Consider the following 14,018-nt stretch of genomic DNA (forward strand, 5'->3'; position numbering starts at 1 on the left):
GCCTGAGGGGCTGTCCATCACTCGGCCTCCCCTATTCTTCGGGTCTAACTATACCTTCTGGAAGAATAGGATGAAAAATTTCATTCAGGCTACAAATATAAGTGTCTGGCTATCTATAGTTCAAGGCCCATTTGTACCTGTCGAAGTTGTGGCTGGCCAAACAGGTGTAAAAGCTGAGGCCAAATGGACAGAGGATGATCTTAAGAAGCTTCAAAATCACGCTTCGGCTATCAATATGCTTCACTGTGCGCTCGATGCTGCAGAATATAATAAAATCTCAGGTTGTGAGTCGGCGCAAGAGATCTGCAAAAAGCTGGAAGTCACCTACGAGGGAACCAATAAAGTAAAGGAGTCCAAGGTGAATCAGCAGATGAGACTGTACGAGCTGTTCGAGATGAACAATGATGAGGGCATTTCAGACATGAATGCAAGGTTTACCAACATCATTAATGAGCTCAAGAGACTTGGGAAAATCTTCACTGAGGAAGAACAAGTCAAAAAGATACTCAGGAGTCTTCCTAAAGACTAGCAAGCAAAGAAGACCGCTGTTGAGGAAGCTCAGGATTTAACCACCTACAAATATGACGAACTCATCGGCTCGTTGCTGACCCATGAGATATCTATGAAAAACTTCGAGGTGAAGGAAAAATCTGAAGACAAGAAGCAGAAGTCTCTTGTCATGAAAGCTGACTCCACTAACGGGAGCTCAACTGATGACGAGGAGATGGCTATGTTTACAAGGAAGATGAAAAGGCTATTCAGGAAGAATGACAAATATTCTAAGAAGCCTTATAGAAAGTTTGATAAGTATAAAGCTGACTCAAGCGACAGCAAATACAAAAAGGACAGCTCAAAGCCCATTACATGCTTTGAGTGCCATCAAACTGGCCATATAAAGTCAAGCTGCCCCACGCTGAGGAAAGATAAGAAGAATGGCAAAAAGGCAATGGTGGCTACATGGAGCGACAGTGATGAGTCTTCATCAACAGAAGCTGAGGCCACCGAGTCAGCGAAGATATGCTTCATGGCTGACGAACTTGCTGAGCCATGCGTCTCTGAGCATGCTGACCCCTCCGTTGAATCTGACGATGAGGAGCAATCAAATGAGGTAATATCACTTTCTCTGCTCAGAAACGAAATGGGTAATGCCCTGAGTGATCTTTATACACTTATTAAAAAATGTAATAAGAAAATTAGAGCACTCGGCAGGCGCTGTGATGAGGTTGAAGAGGTTAAGCTGAGTGACCTCAGATTCCTTCTTCAGGACAACTCGACTTTGCATGATAACATGAAGATCATACATGAGTCTGTCTCTGAAGTCCAATCAGTTTCAAAGAAACTGAGAAAGGACGTCACAACTATCCAGAACCAATTAAAGGTTCCAAATAAAAGAAACATTCCTCTGAGAACTCAGTACCAAGGTACTCAGCAGAGATGGAATCCCCAGCGAAAAGTCCAGTGTGATTTTTGTGGGAAGAAAGGACACACCACTAAGGTGTGCTGGCACGCTCAGCACTGGGGTGCTGACAAGTCAGTGAAACATCCTAAACAGAAGGTCAGCTGTGACTTCTGTGGAAAGAATGGCCATACTGTCCAAGTATGTCGCCATAAAATGAAATATGATGCTTTACCTGTTGCACCTAACAAGCAAGGACCCAAAAAGAATTGGGTACCTAAAAGTAACTAGTTACAATGCAGGTAAGCCTGAGATGTGTCGAGAAGTCAAAGATGTGGTATATTGACAGCGCATGCTCAAGGCATATGACTGGTGATGAAACTCAGTTCATCACGTTTGAGCGTAAACGAGGAGGAAGTGTAAGTTTTGGAGACAACAAGAAGGGTAAGATAGTAGGGTCAGGAACCATTGGAGGTAATCCTACTATTGAATCTGTCTCCCTAGTCAGCGGACTCAAATATAACTTACTCAGCGTAGCTCAGCTATGTGACAATGGGAGAAAAGTTATATTTGATGCTACTGGATGTAAAATATACTAGGGTGAATCAAATAAGTTAATTTTAACTGCCCCTCGCATAGATAATGTCTTTATGCTAGACTTAGAGAAAAAGTTTTCAAAAACTGTATGCTTAGTATCAAAGGAAGAAAATTCCTGGCTATAGCACAGGAGACTTGGTCATGTAAGCATGGACCTCCTGGCCAAATTAGCAAGAAAGCCATTGGTTGAGGGACTGTCTGATCCTAATGGAACTATCCAAATCCTGTATAAAAGGGTATGGGATCAAAACCATTACCCAGGATGTGTATGAGACGGGTATGAGAATACCCCCAGGGTACCTGGTACCCGTCGTAATTCTTTTATATATTAAAAAATAGTATTGTTTTTTAGATGTAACATGTGATATTCAAACCTTGTTCTTCCTTATAAAAAAACCCCGTTCTTCAACCATTGAGTGATACTATTAAGCTACTTTATTCTTATTGATTAAGGTCCAATTTGTTCAAGTTTTAGATGGATGCTTTATTAAATTGGGTTCCAACTAAGCATTTTTAAATATAAGGCTCGTTTGCTTGTCGGAAAAAAAATTTGGTAAGGAAATTTTTTTATTGAAAAATAAAATATTTTCTAGTATTTTGCTATAATTTAAGGCTTAAAGCACTATTTGGCCCTTGATCTATTTAAAATTTTATCATTTGACCCCTGACTTATTATTTGGTCACATTTGGCCTCTGACCTATCCCATTTGATGAAATTTCATTCAGTTTGTATGAATACTTAACGGAATCGTTATCTCATTGACAAGTAACAGTATCTTGACACTTGAACTTAAAACGTGATATTTCTTAAAGTTTTGTTTGCCACATTATGTGGAAATAATTAATTAGATTAAAAAAACAAATCCTAAACTAGAATCTAATAAGTTCAAGTATCCTATTAAGTTTGAATACAAATTGGGTGAAATTTCACCAATTGGGATAGATAAATGGCCAGATGTGACCAAATAATAGGTCAGGGGCCAAATGATAAAATTTTGGATAGATCAGTGGCCAAATAGTGCTTTAATGGTTTTCAAAATGGTAGGAAGAAATTGAGTAGGATTCCAAAAGGCTAACGAAAACATTTTACTTTTTTCAAAAGGTAAAACATTTTTTTTTCACTTTCTTCATATATTTTTCTATGACTAATCTAAAAAAATTCGTTGACTTTATCTTCTTAAGAAAACAAATGTGAAAATATTTTTCTGCATAATATTTTTCGACAAACAAATAATTAAGTCCCAGTTTGGTAAAGAATTTCAGCACTTAAAATTAATACATTAAGTGTTTATTTGTTTTAAACTTGTTTGATAACACAACTTAAATATTTCAGTTAAGTCACAGAATCACTTATTCTGATAAGTCAAAAGATTCAACTTATTTAAGTTGGACATTATCAACTAATATTTTCAAATTCAGCACTTATTTTTAGCATTTATCAAACAGTTATATATTTTATTTTGAGGATTTATAATATTAACATTCATATTCATCCTAAATTAGAAGAGAGAAAACCAAATATCTCAATCTCAATCCGAAGCATCTGTTATGTTATTAAATTAGGAGTGCACTGAGATTTATTTATTAGATGTAATAATAAAAATTATTTTTCAACTTTAGTGTAACTATTCGGTTCAAAGTGGATGGTGCTGAAGTAGAAGGTATGAGCAAGGAGTGGTCTAAGAAATGAGAATGAATGAGACAGAAATGAACAGAATCCCACATCAGAAATGGAGAGAGAGGGTGATTGGAGCTTATTAGTAAGGCGGAAATCCAATACATATAGACGTGTTTTAAATCCGTGAAGCTCAAGGTGTTGGATTTGGATCAAAACGGACAATATCTACATGGTATTGGGTCAGATTGTTACATTTGGCTCTTGTGCTATCTAAAATTTTATCATTTGACCTCATGTGCTATGATTTGATAACATTTGTCATCTGAAGTATTCTCGTAGGTGATATTTAATCCACTTTGGATGAAAAACTATTTGATTTGTTAATTTTTTTCGCATGACATAATTTTTAACATGTACATGTGTCGATTGTTTTATTTTTTCCATATAGATTTTATATGTGGATAAATAATGAATTGATTTTTTTTATTCACATATAAAGTTTATTTGAAAAAATAATAATTAAAACAATTGTTATGTATACATATTACGTGTCAAAATTGTATCATGTAACAAGAATTAACAAATTCAATAATTTTAATCTAAAATATGCTAAATGTTATCAATAGAAATATCATTTTCCCTTTGATACCACAGAGGTCAAATTAGGCATATTTGGTAAAGAGTTTTTTTTTTTTTTTTTTTTTTTTTTGTTTGTAAAAGTAGAGGTTTGAGTCATTTGACTAGTCAAATCTACGATGTTTTGTGAAGAGATGTTTGAAAGAGTTTATTGGATCTAATAGCTAATTTTGAAAAGACTGGTTTTAGGAGTCTTTTTCAATTAGCTTATTGCTCAATCTCTTTTCAATGATATTTTTACCCTTAATTACTACATGTTAACCCTAAATAAAGGCTTTACCATGTCCTTATTTGTCATTTTACATAAACAGCTATTAGTAATGAGTTAAGTTTTACCAAACAAGCTTACACAATAAATCTTTATGCCCAACCGGGTAAAAAAAAAAAAGACGGTCAACAATATCAACTATTACTAGTCCAGCACATCCACGTCAACTATTACTATTACTAGTCCAAATCCAAAATGTGTAATCATCATGTAGAGAAAGCTAAAAGTAGAAAACATACAAACGACCGAAAATGAGACATTTGAAGTGATTTGCCATAGTATTTCCTGATCTAAGGTGGATAAAAGAAAAAATTCTTCACTTGGGGTGAATTTGATTTACCCCGCCGGTCATATTGGTGGTTACCCCGTCGGCCATATTGGTAGACGTAAGACATTACACGTATGCCAATATAAACAACGTTGAGTCATATATTCTCTGACTCTATTGCTTGTAGAGTAGAGTATATATGCCCCGCAAACGCCTTTATGCTAAGTTCGTCGATCACAGCAACATGTGTGATAGAACCAAGCACGGTTTTTAGAACCGTGGAGTTGGCAAAAAAAGGTCATAACATCGACCTATGAGCACACAACCGCATTTTACTCGAATAAAGAGATCCTTTGTCCGTCTCTTTGAAAACCGGACTTGTGCTCTAAAACTATTTTCCTTCGAAAGAAATGAAAAGCGATCAATTAGTGGTCAACCTAGATGAAAGGTGAGCTGCTTAGTCCACCTTCCATACAGACAGATAATTTTATTTCCGCCTTCATGACATTTGAGTTAGGAAAAAAAAAATTGCAAATTTGAATGGTGAATGAACATATATGCCTTCCTAATCGTGGGAGGCAGTTAAACATACATACCACAAACGTGGAAATATATTTTACCTTATATATTTCCTCTATTGTAAAGAAAGAAATATATATATATTTTTTTTATAAACAAACTTGCATTATAAACCAAAAAAATAAACACCATCCCGAATACAAGAAAAAATATAGAAAGAGAAATCTTCAATAAAGAGTTCCATATGAGAGAGAGTGTGTGCCCAAGCAATCAAATTATGTGCAGCAATATTCGCTTGACGGATCTCATAAACAAACTCAATAGATGCAAATGCACATGCCACCTCAATTATATCACCAAGGATTACACCCAACCGATTTGTCAAATTTTGAACTCCTTTAATTAATGTAATTGTCGATAATGAATCAGATGCAACCAGAATCTCTTGATAACCACAATCCTTAACCACACGCAAAGAAAATAATATCGCTAATAATTCAGCGTGTAAAGCAGACATTGTGGATCCAATAGGCCCTCCACCAGACAGAGAAACCAAGCCATTGCAATCTCGAACTATCATACCGAAAAACCCTTGTGACAATCTCAATGAAAAAGAAGCATCACAATTAAGTTTAAAGAACCTAGAATCCGAAGGCTGCCATCGAACCCTTGATGAATTCAACTCGTACATAGCAGCAGACCCGACCCCAGTTCTATTATGAAAAGTCTGTCTGCTCAATTCAATCGCCTTTCCTGATTCGCCCTCCTTGCCAATTCAGGGCCAATTCGAATTGACCGCAATTGTATCAATATCCCAGCAAATGAGAAGTAAAGAAGAGTGCATATCTATGTTGCACGAACACTTCTCTTTAGTAGCGTTTTTGTATTTTCTTTCCTTGTTCGTACTTGTCTTTCTTTGAAGGCTATTTTACAAAAGTCATATTTTAGAAATAATGTTTCCAATACCCGCTTTTGTATCTGTCTCCGAGCAACATAGGTGCTTACGAATTCTAGGAGTAAATTACATCAATGGTACCTGAATTGTATTCTAGTTCACAATTTGGTACCTAGATTACATTTTGTCCTAAAAATATACCTGAAATAACAATTACCGAACAATTTAATATATTTTATTGATCAATGACCCATCAACGCGAATTAATTACATCAATGGTACCTGAACTTTATCATAATTCACATTTTAGTACTAAGATTTTATTTTATCCTAAAAATATAACTCAATTAACATAAAATTACAATAAAGTTCGGGTACCATTGATGTAATTAACTCACGTTGAGCAGTCATTGACCGGTAAAATATACTAAATTGTCCAATTATCGTTACTTCAGATGTATTTTTAAGATAAAATATAATCTAGATACCAAAGTGTGAATTAGAGTAAAGTTTAGGTACCATTTGTGTAATTTACTCCGAATTCTAGTGTATAATTTGATTCAAATTCAATCGATTCTTCAAATGTTGTCAATCAAGAAACATTTAAAGATGAAAATTTTTGACAACCATTTTTAGTATCACACAAATTACATAATATTAACAGTAGTTGATTATTATTACAAAATCATACAAATCCATCAATAAACTTGTATAGAATACACCTGAATAAATGTAGATGACCTTCAGGTATGAATTTCAGTTACTAATGCCTCGGAAGAACGGCCGATCGGAATAATTGACGTAGGAGGTTTCGTTACAGCGTAGAGAATGTCTGCGTAACCAACCACACCGACTAAGATATCATCATTGTCATCCTCAGTCACCCACACATGAGTCGCCCGGTGAGACAACATCTGAGCCATGACTGCAGCTAGTGAACTAGTAAGTTTACATGTTAACGGTGCACTTCTGCCCCTATACATGCTTCTACCGGTTCCGAAACTTGAACTGCCTGGATTGAACCCAATGCTTCTGCTGCTGAATTTCTTTGGCCTTGCTGATCCGCCACCGTTAACCGTGTTGTTACTTTTATCTCCAAGTATTGAGTTAATTGCCAAATCAGGAAATGACCTTGAAGTTAAATTGTCCTCAACCCCCATCACGAACTGCCCGGACGAAAAATTTGCTAAAGCCCATGCTGCAGCTAAATAGTCGCATTTCCACAATCTGGAGGCCGAAATTTCCCCAATGATCTTAGAACGACCATCGGATGTGGACTCGATAACAGCGACTGCACAGGGATCTTTGGGTGGCTTTTGTGTAGCTTCGATGGCTGGAAGCGAGGCCTGAATCGAAAAGAAGTTCACGTTAATGGCTCCAACAGATGAGATGGGGGAAAGAGGGATTGGAGCTAAAGCACCGAGGCAGCCAATGAGAAATCGGATGACATCTTCTCGAGAGAGACAGCAGAACTTATCCTGGCTGATTGATGATGACGAAGGCCGATTCGTGTTCACAGTGAGGTTGTTGCTGCTGTTGCTGCCTTCGGGATTCTTGAGCCACTTACCGTTGTAGAGAATCGAAAACCGTTTGCTCATACCTTTCCATACTTTGCCTTTCGCAACAAGGAGACGCTTTACGCCGTGCTTCATCATCTCCAAAGCATCTATAAGTCTATCAGAATACAGCAAAGTTACTTAATCAAATCTCGAAGCAACATTTATCACAAACTACAGCAAAAATTCGGTTTCAAATGAGATCACATAATAAAAATCATTTCACACATTTTCTCCGAGGAAGTTATTACAGCACAAGTCAAAAATAGAGGTGGCAACGACCAACAAAACAACATGAACCCAAATTGGGTTAGTATTTTACTAAACAAGTAATAGCCTAGGAAGCACCGACACAGGTACTCGTACGGGTGCGGGTGCGGGAAACAGCAGTTTTAAACAATATTAGACACGAGTACAAAGGGGACACGCTAAATTTATATATATATATATATATATATATATATAAATCATAAATAACATTCATAAATCATTATAAACCATAAATAATATCCATAATAAGTCATTAATTCATCAAAAAGAAACGTTTAATACTTCAAACTATTTAAACTGTCAAAAAAAGGGCGGCTGCTATATTCTTTTTTTCTAGATTTTGATTCTTTAAATAGGGGTTTATTTTATTTTATTTTTATATATCAACCTCTCTTTTCTGTAAAAGCATTAAAATAATCCATATATTCTACTTAATTAACTTAGAAGCTGTGTCCCCGAAGCATCCTAGGAGTGTCCCTATATTAAAAAATTAAAAGAAGAGGGGACACTTATTTTGGAGTATGACACTCGTATTTTGATCTCCTAGAAGTATGAGTGCTTCCTAGGCAATAGCTCATTTTTTAGGTTGACATGCAACTTTTTGGGTTGGGTTGAAGTTGAACGGCTAACTCGAAAATTACACGAATATTTTAAAGTTATTATTACATTGTCTCATGTTTGTACACATTACTTGAACGGAGGTAATAAAATTATAAGTGACCTGCGAACACAACTCGAACCTCCATATCATCCCTAATATAGATAGTAAAACTACACGTGACCTGTACATTACACGAATATAGATTTTAGGTCAAACTTTTGAATGGAGAAAGTTAACTTGCTAATCTAAAAATGACATAAATATTATACGTATTACTATATGCTCCTATATTTTTAAATGTCGCCAGAGGTAGTAAAATTACACGCGACCCGCAAAAAAAAAAACATGTAAATGGTACGAAGCCGATTGGATTAACATGATTATGAAAGATATTTTTTAGGTTAGATTAGAATTGACTCATTTGACATTAACTCAAAAATGGATACGAAATAAAGAAAAACTACTTAACGAATTGTCGCCCCTACCAAAATTTAGATGGTTAAATGGATGGACAGAGAGAGCTATTAAAGGGCGGCCCGGTCGCATTACGCGTCCCCGCTGAGCGAGGGTCCGGGGAGGGGTCCCACCACAAGGGTGTATTGGGGGCAAGCCTTCCCTTGCCAATTTAATTGGCAAGAGGCCGCTCCTAAGACTCGAACCCGTGACCTCAGGTCACACGGCAACAACGTTTTACCGTTGCGACATTAACTCAAAAATGGATACGAAATAAAGAAAAACTACTTAACGAATTGTCGCCCCTACCAAAATTTAGATGGTTAAATGGATGGACAGAGAGAGCTATTAACGAATCTAAATTCTAATTGCTGATAACTTGGTGAGTCGGTAAAACAGAATATGTGATTGCAGAGAAGACTGATCTGATCTGATTATGTTCAAGTGCTACACCTATGTTGCACGGAAACTCTTCTTCAGTAGCATTTCCACGTTTCTTGTCCATTTCCGTATCAGTTTCTTTTCCGTTTCCGTTAATGTTTCCTAGCTATATTTTTTTATAAATAACGTTTCCCGGTGTCTGTTTCAGTTTCCGTTTCCGTGCAAGGTAGATATACACCAGTATGATTCCAATAAACTTCTACCCCAAAGCACTGTTATTATCGATTCGTACGATTCGATTCAGCTCTATTTCGAGCCAAATCTATAGGGCGAATCTAAATTATAACAGAAGCTTACTATTCGAGATCCCAATCATTCGATTCGATTCAGCTTTTTTCGAGCCGGATCCTCATCACCGTTCGTCAAAAACTTCAACAACACTAACTACTAAATTCACTCTCCTCTAGCCCGATTGTTATTTATCAAGTTATCAACTCAAACTAGTTCCATTCGATCATTATTAAGTTCACAACAAGGAAAAACTCAAACTCTCCATCTCCACTAAGCTATGTAACATAGTTCGATTTGTGAATTAGTTTTATTAGGATTGCATTTCCATTATATTTGAATTTTAAGTAATTGGTTGATATTATTTCTTTTTTGACATTAAAATTGTTTTTCTAGATTAATATTTGATAATATTTTGAGTTCAACATGTTAAATATTTTATTTTTTATAGTATTATGAATTTGAACGGAATCACAAGTCACGATTCACAAAATGTGGATTTCGATGCACGAGTCGAATCTTGATTCGACAACTATGCCCCAAAGAACCAGAAGAACAGTGATAAATCCAGAACCACTTCAAATTCAAAGACACTTGAATGACTGCATTGTGCAAGGGCTGTGCAAGGGGAGTCCATCGGCCTACGGGCCAACTGGCCCAAGCATTGACATAGATTGGAGGGAGTATTGATAGGAACATATCAATAGTTGTTCCTCCAACACCTCAAGTTGGTATAAGGACTACTATAAGAGACACGGTTGCTTCGGCGTAGTATCTCCGCCACCCAAGTCAGTGAACAGTATCCACTCTAGTCCGTTGGGGAATAGAAGACCGGCATCTTGTCAAGGTGAAAGCAAGGCAGGATGTATCTATAAGGAAGGAGCCATACGGATACAATAGAGCCATCGGGCTCATAGTGCAAGCTCTTACGAGAGTCGAGATTTGATACATAGAGGAATCTTATGGAACGGTATTCACTTAGATTCCGCTATACTCTAGAAAGTAGGACTTAACGGAGTGCTTATATGGGAGAAATCTCCTCGGTATCTATACAATGGAGCCGTCGGGCTCATAATGCAAGCTCTTATGAGAGTCGAGGTTTGATACATAGAGATTTCTTATGGGACAGTATTCGGAATTGGATAACGAGTATTCGCTTAGATTCGGTTATACTCTAGAAAGTAGGACTTAACAGAGTGCTTATAGGGGAGAAATCTATACAATGGAGCCGCCGGGCTCATAGTGTGAGCTCTTACAAGAGTCGAGGTTTGATACATAGAGGAATCTTATGGGACGGTATTCAGAATTGGATAACGAGTATTCGCTTAGATTCAGCTATACTCTAGAAAGTAGGACTTAACAGAGTGCTTATAGGGGAGAAATCTCCTCGGTATCTATATACAATGGAGCGGTCGGGCTCATAGTGTGAGCTCTTACGAGAGTTGAGGCTTGATACATAGAGGAATCTTATGGGACGGTATTCGGAATTGGATAACGTATTCGCTTAGATTCTGCTATACTCTAGAAAGTAGGACTTAACAGAGTGCTTAGATAAGTCTCCGCAGTGCCACACGGGGCGTTGGCCTAGCCCAACTCCGTCCCCATGACAGATTACATCCCAGCATATAATCGCTACATCCATCCATCATTATGAATAGGGAAAATTTCAAGCTGAGAACAAAAATTTCTACACATTTAATGCAATTTTCAACTTTGCAACATTGAATTTCAGACGAGATAGCAGCAGGAGCAACCTCAAAAAGTATCAAATACAAGTCTGATCATATCAATCTACCAATTATCATCACAAAACACATCTCAATATGACAAATACTAATGAAACAAAGCACCATTCAGATAACTAACCTTGTTGCAGGATCAACCTGTTTCAACAGGGAATTATCAGGAACAACCACTTCAGAAACTGGAGCTTTCATTGCCTTCTCTTGATCCTCTAAGCACTGAGCTTTAGCCAAAAATGCAACAATATCGAGTGAATTAAGGATGCCTACAAACCTCTGTTGTCTACTTTCACTGTTCTCAATCATACCGACAAGCGACCTCCTCTTCCACACCGGAATCCCACATTCCGTCGACTCACCGATAGCCCGAATTGCCGATTCCACAGTCTCAGTCTCCCAAAATTCCACCATCTCCGGCTTCCCCACCGTCAGATCTCCCACAACATGGTATAGAAACACAGATGCCATTGATATTCACTGAAATGATTACACATAATAAACAAACAAACAAATAAATAAATAGAACTCCATCATTCATTCATCAATTAATCATTTATCCTCAATGAACTACCATAAAAGTAAAATGTAAAACGAATTGGGGGAAAATAAACTTGCCTTTATCACGTGAATAACTGAATCTGAATATAAAGATTCCTGATATATTATTGAAAATTCAAATTGTTTAATGATTTAATGATTTCCCCCCAACAAGAGATTGGGAGAAACGCTGAGAAAAAGGTGTAACCCTTTTTTAACTCTTTTCCTCAATAAAATTGGGGGAAACGAAGGTATATCTCGATCGGGATCGGAAAAAGCAAAGAAAGGGGGAAAACAGGAATTACCGGTGACGGAACCGGTAATGAGAGTAAAAGCTATAAAAGAGAGTGGAGAAAGATGAGAAGAAGATGAAGCGCTGTAATAGGCAATCGATGGAATCTCAGAAGAAGAAGATTGAACCTAAGCTCAATTGGTACAGATAAGAAGAAGAATTGAGATTTGGCCATTGAAGAACAACAGCAAGGTTAAAGCCCATCAAAGATGTTCTCTCTCTCTCTCTAGCGCCCCCTTCTGTGGAATCTCTGAGTCTGAGTCAGACTCTCCGGAACTTGTGCGTCGCTAATTACGCAAAAATTGGGCAGTTTCGCACACACGGCAGCGAAGTTTCATTGATGAGGAAAGATGGACTTTTTGGATGTGTGAGAGAGAGAGAAGAGGATGGAGAATTTAATAATAGTGATTTTATTTTATTTTTTTGGAAAGAATTTAATAATAGTGAATTATTATAGAATAATGTTTGCAATAATATATTTAATGATTCGGGTGAAATAAAATTTAATTATTTATTTATATCTTTAATAGATTTAATTTTTTATTTTCACAATTTTTTAGTTTGTCGATGTCGGTTCGAGGCTCGTCAGAGCCTCTTTAGATGAATCTTCTCCCAATTAAAGTGTTCTGCGATTCTTCTTCAAAAAAAAAAAAGTGTTCTGCGTACGTTAAGACTAGGGATGGCAACGGTAGGGTACTCGCGGGTATTGCCAATCTCAAACTCTTACCCGTTTATTTTTTAATTACTCGTACCCTTCCCATTACCCTAAACGGGTATATGTTTTGCATCTCATACACGTCCCATTTAATTCACAGGTACCCTTACCCATTAAGAATCAATAAATAAAACAAAAAATATTAAAAGTTTAACAAAGTTTAAATTTAATAAATCATTCATCTAAAAATTAAACAAATTAAACCTTAATCAATAAAAATAAAGTAGTTTAGTGGTATCATTTAATGGTTGAAAAACAAAAGGTTGGTATTCAAATCTCACATCTTACATTTAAAATAAATAATATTTTTTAATATATAAAAAAGTTAAGACGGGTAACGAGTACCCTAGGGGGTCTTTCTATACCCGTCTCATTACTCTAACGGGTAATGGTTTTGATCATATACCCTTTTATACAGGGTACGGATAGTCCCATTAGGGTCGGATAGTGTCGAGTATCCGCGAATAGAGTACCCATTGCCATCCCTAGTTAAGACTCAAATGCAATATCTAGGTTAAACGATTTAAGACTCTTAACCACTACAGCCAACTTTAATTGGTTCATAAAAAAAATCTAAGGTTTAATATTCAATAATAAAAGAATTTAGGCCATTAATTAATATTGGTTTGATTGGTAAGAATCTTAAGAGCATCTCCAAGAGACTCTTAGTGAGCTCTCTAAAAATAATATAAATAATTGACTCTTAGTGATTTAAAAGTGACTAAGATATATCATCTCCAACAATGCTCCTTATATTCACTCCTTATTTATTATTTTATTATTAAAAATATTCTTTATTGTTACATTACCAATAGTGTGAGGAGAGAGAGACACATCAATAATAAATTATTAATAAAAAATGAAGTTAGGAGGCACTAAGAGGTGGAGAGAGACTCTCTATTAATAGAGAGCATGTAGAGGCTCTTAGTGATTTGAGGAGCCACTAAGAGGCTGTTGGAGATGAATTTTCACTCTCCCTCCTCAAA

At 36.4% G+C, this 14,018-nt stretch overlaps 1 protein-coding gene across 1 annotated transcript; it reads right to left on the bottom strand.

Annotated features, from left to right (window-relative positions):
• Nucleotides 1-6,799: 6,799 nt before the first annotated feature.
• LOC136205435 (CBS domain-containing protein CBSX6) lies at nt 6,800-12,707 on the bottom strand. Its single transcript, XM_065996023.1, has 3 exons — nt 12,104-12,707; nt 11,613-11,965; nt 6,800-7,871 (listed from the first exon to the last, which is right to left on the bottom strand). Exons 2-3 carry the CDS (start codon nt 11,954-11,956, stop codon nt 6,941-6,943), a joined length of 1,275 nt encoding a protein of 424 aa, XP_065852095.1. The 5' UTR covers nt 11,957-11,965; nt 12,104-12,707; the 3' UTR covers nt 6,800-6,940.
• Nucleotides 12,708-14,018: the final 1,311 nt, after the last annotated feature.

This window comes from Euphorbia lathyris, chromosome 9 (genome assembly GCF_963576675.1).
Source record: "Euphorbia lathyris chromosome 9, ddEupLath1.1, whole genome shotgun sequence".
NCBI lineage: Eukaryota > Viridiplantae > Streptophyta > Magnoliopsida > Malpighiales > Euphorbiaceae > Euphorbia > Euphorbia lathyris.

Bases quoted from the DNA above. Each gene is read 5' to 3' on its own strand.
- LOC136205435 (XM_065996023.1), bottom strand. From the start codon at position 11,956: ATGGCATCTGTGTTTCTATACCATGTTGTGGGAGATCTGACGGTGGGG. The intron at 7,872-11,612 runs GTTAGTTATCTG...GTATTCTGATAG, and splicing joins CAGGTTGATCCTGCAACAAG to ACTTATAGATGCTTTGGAGA.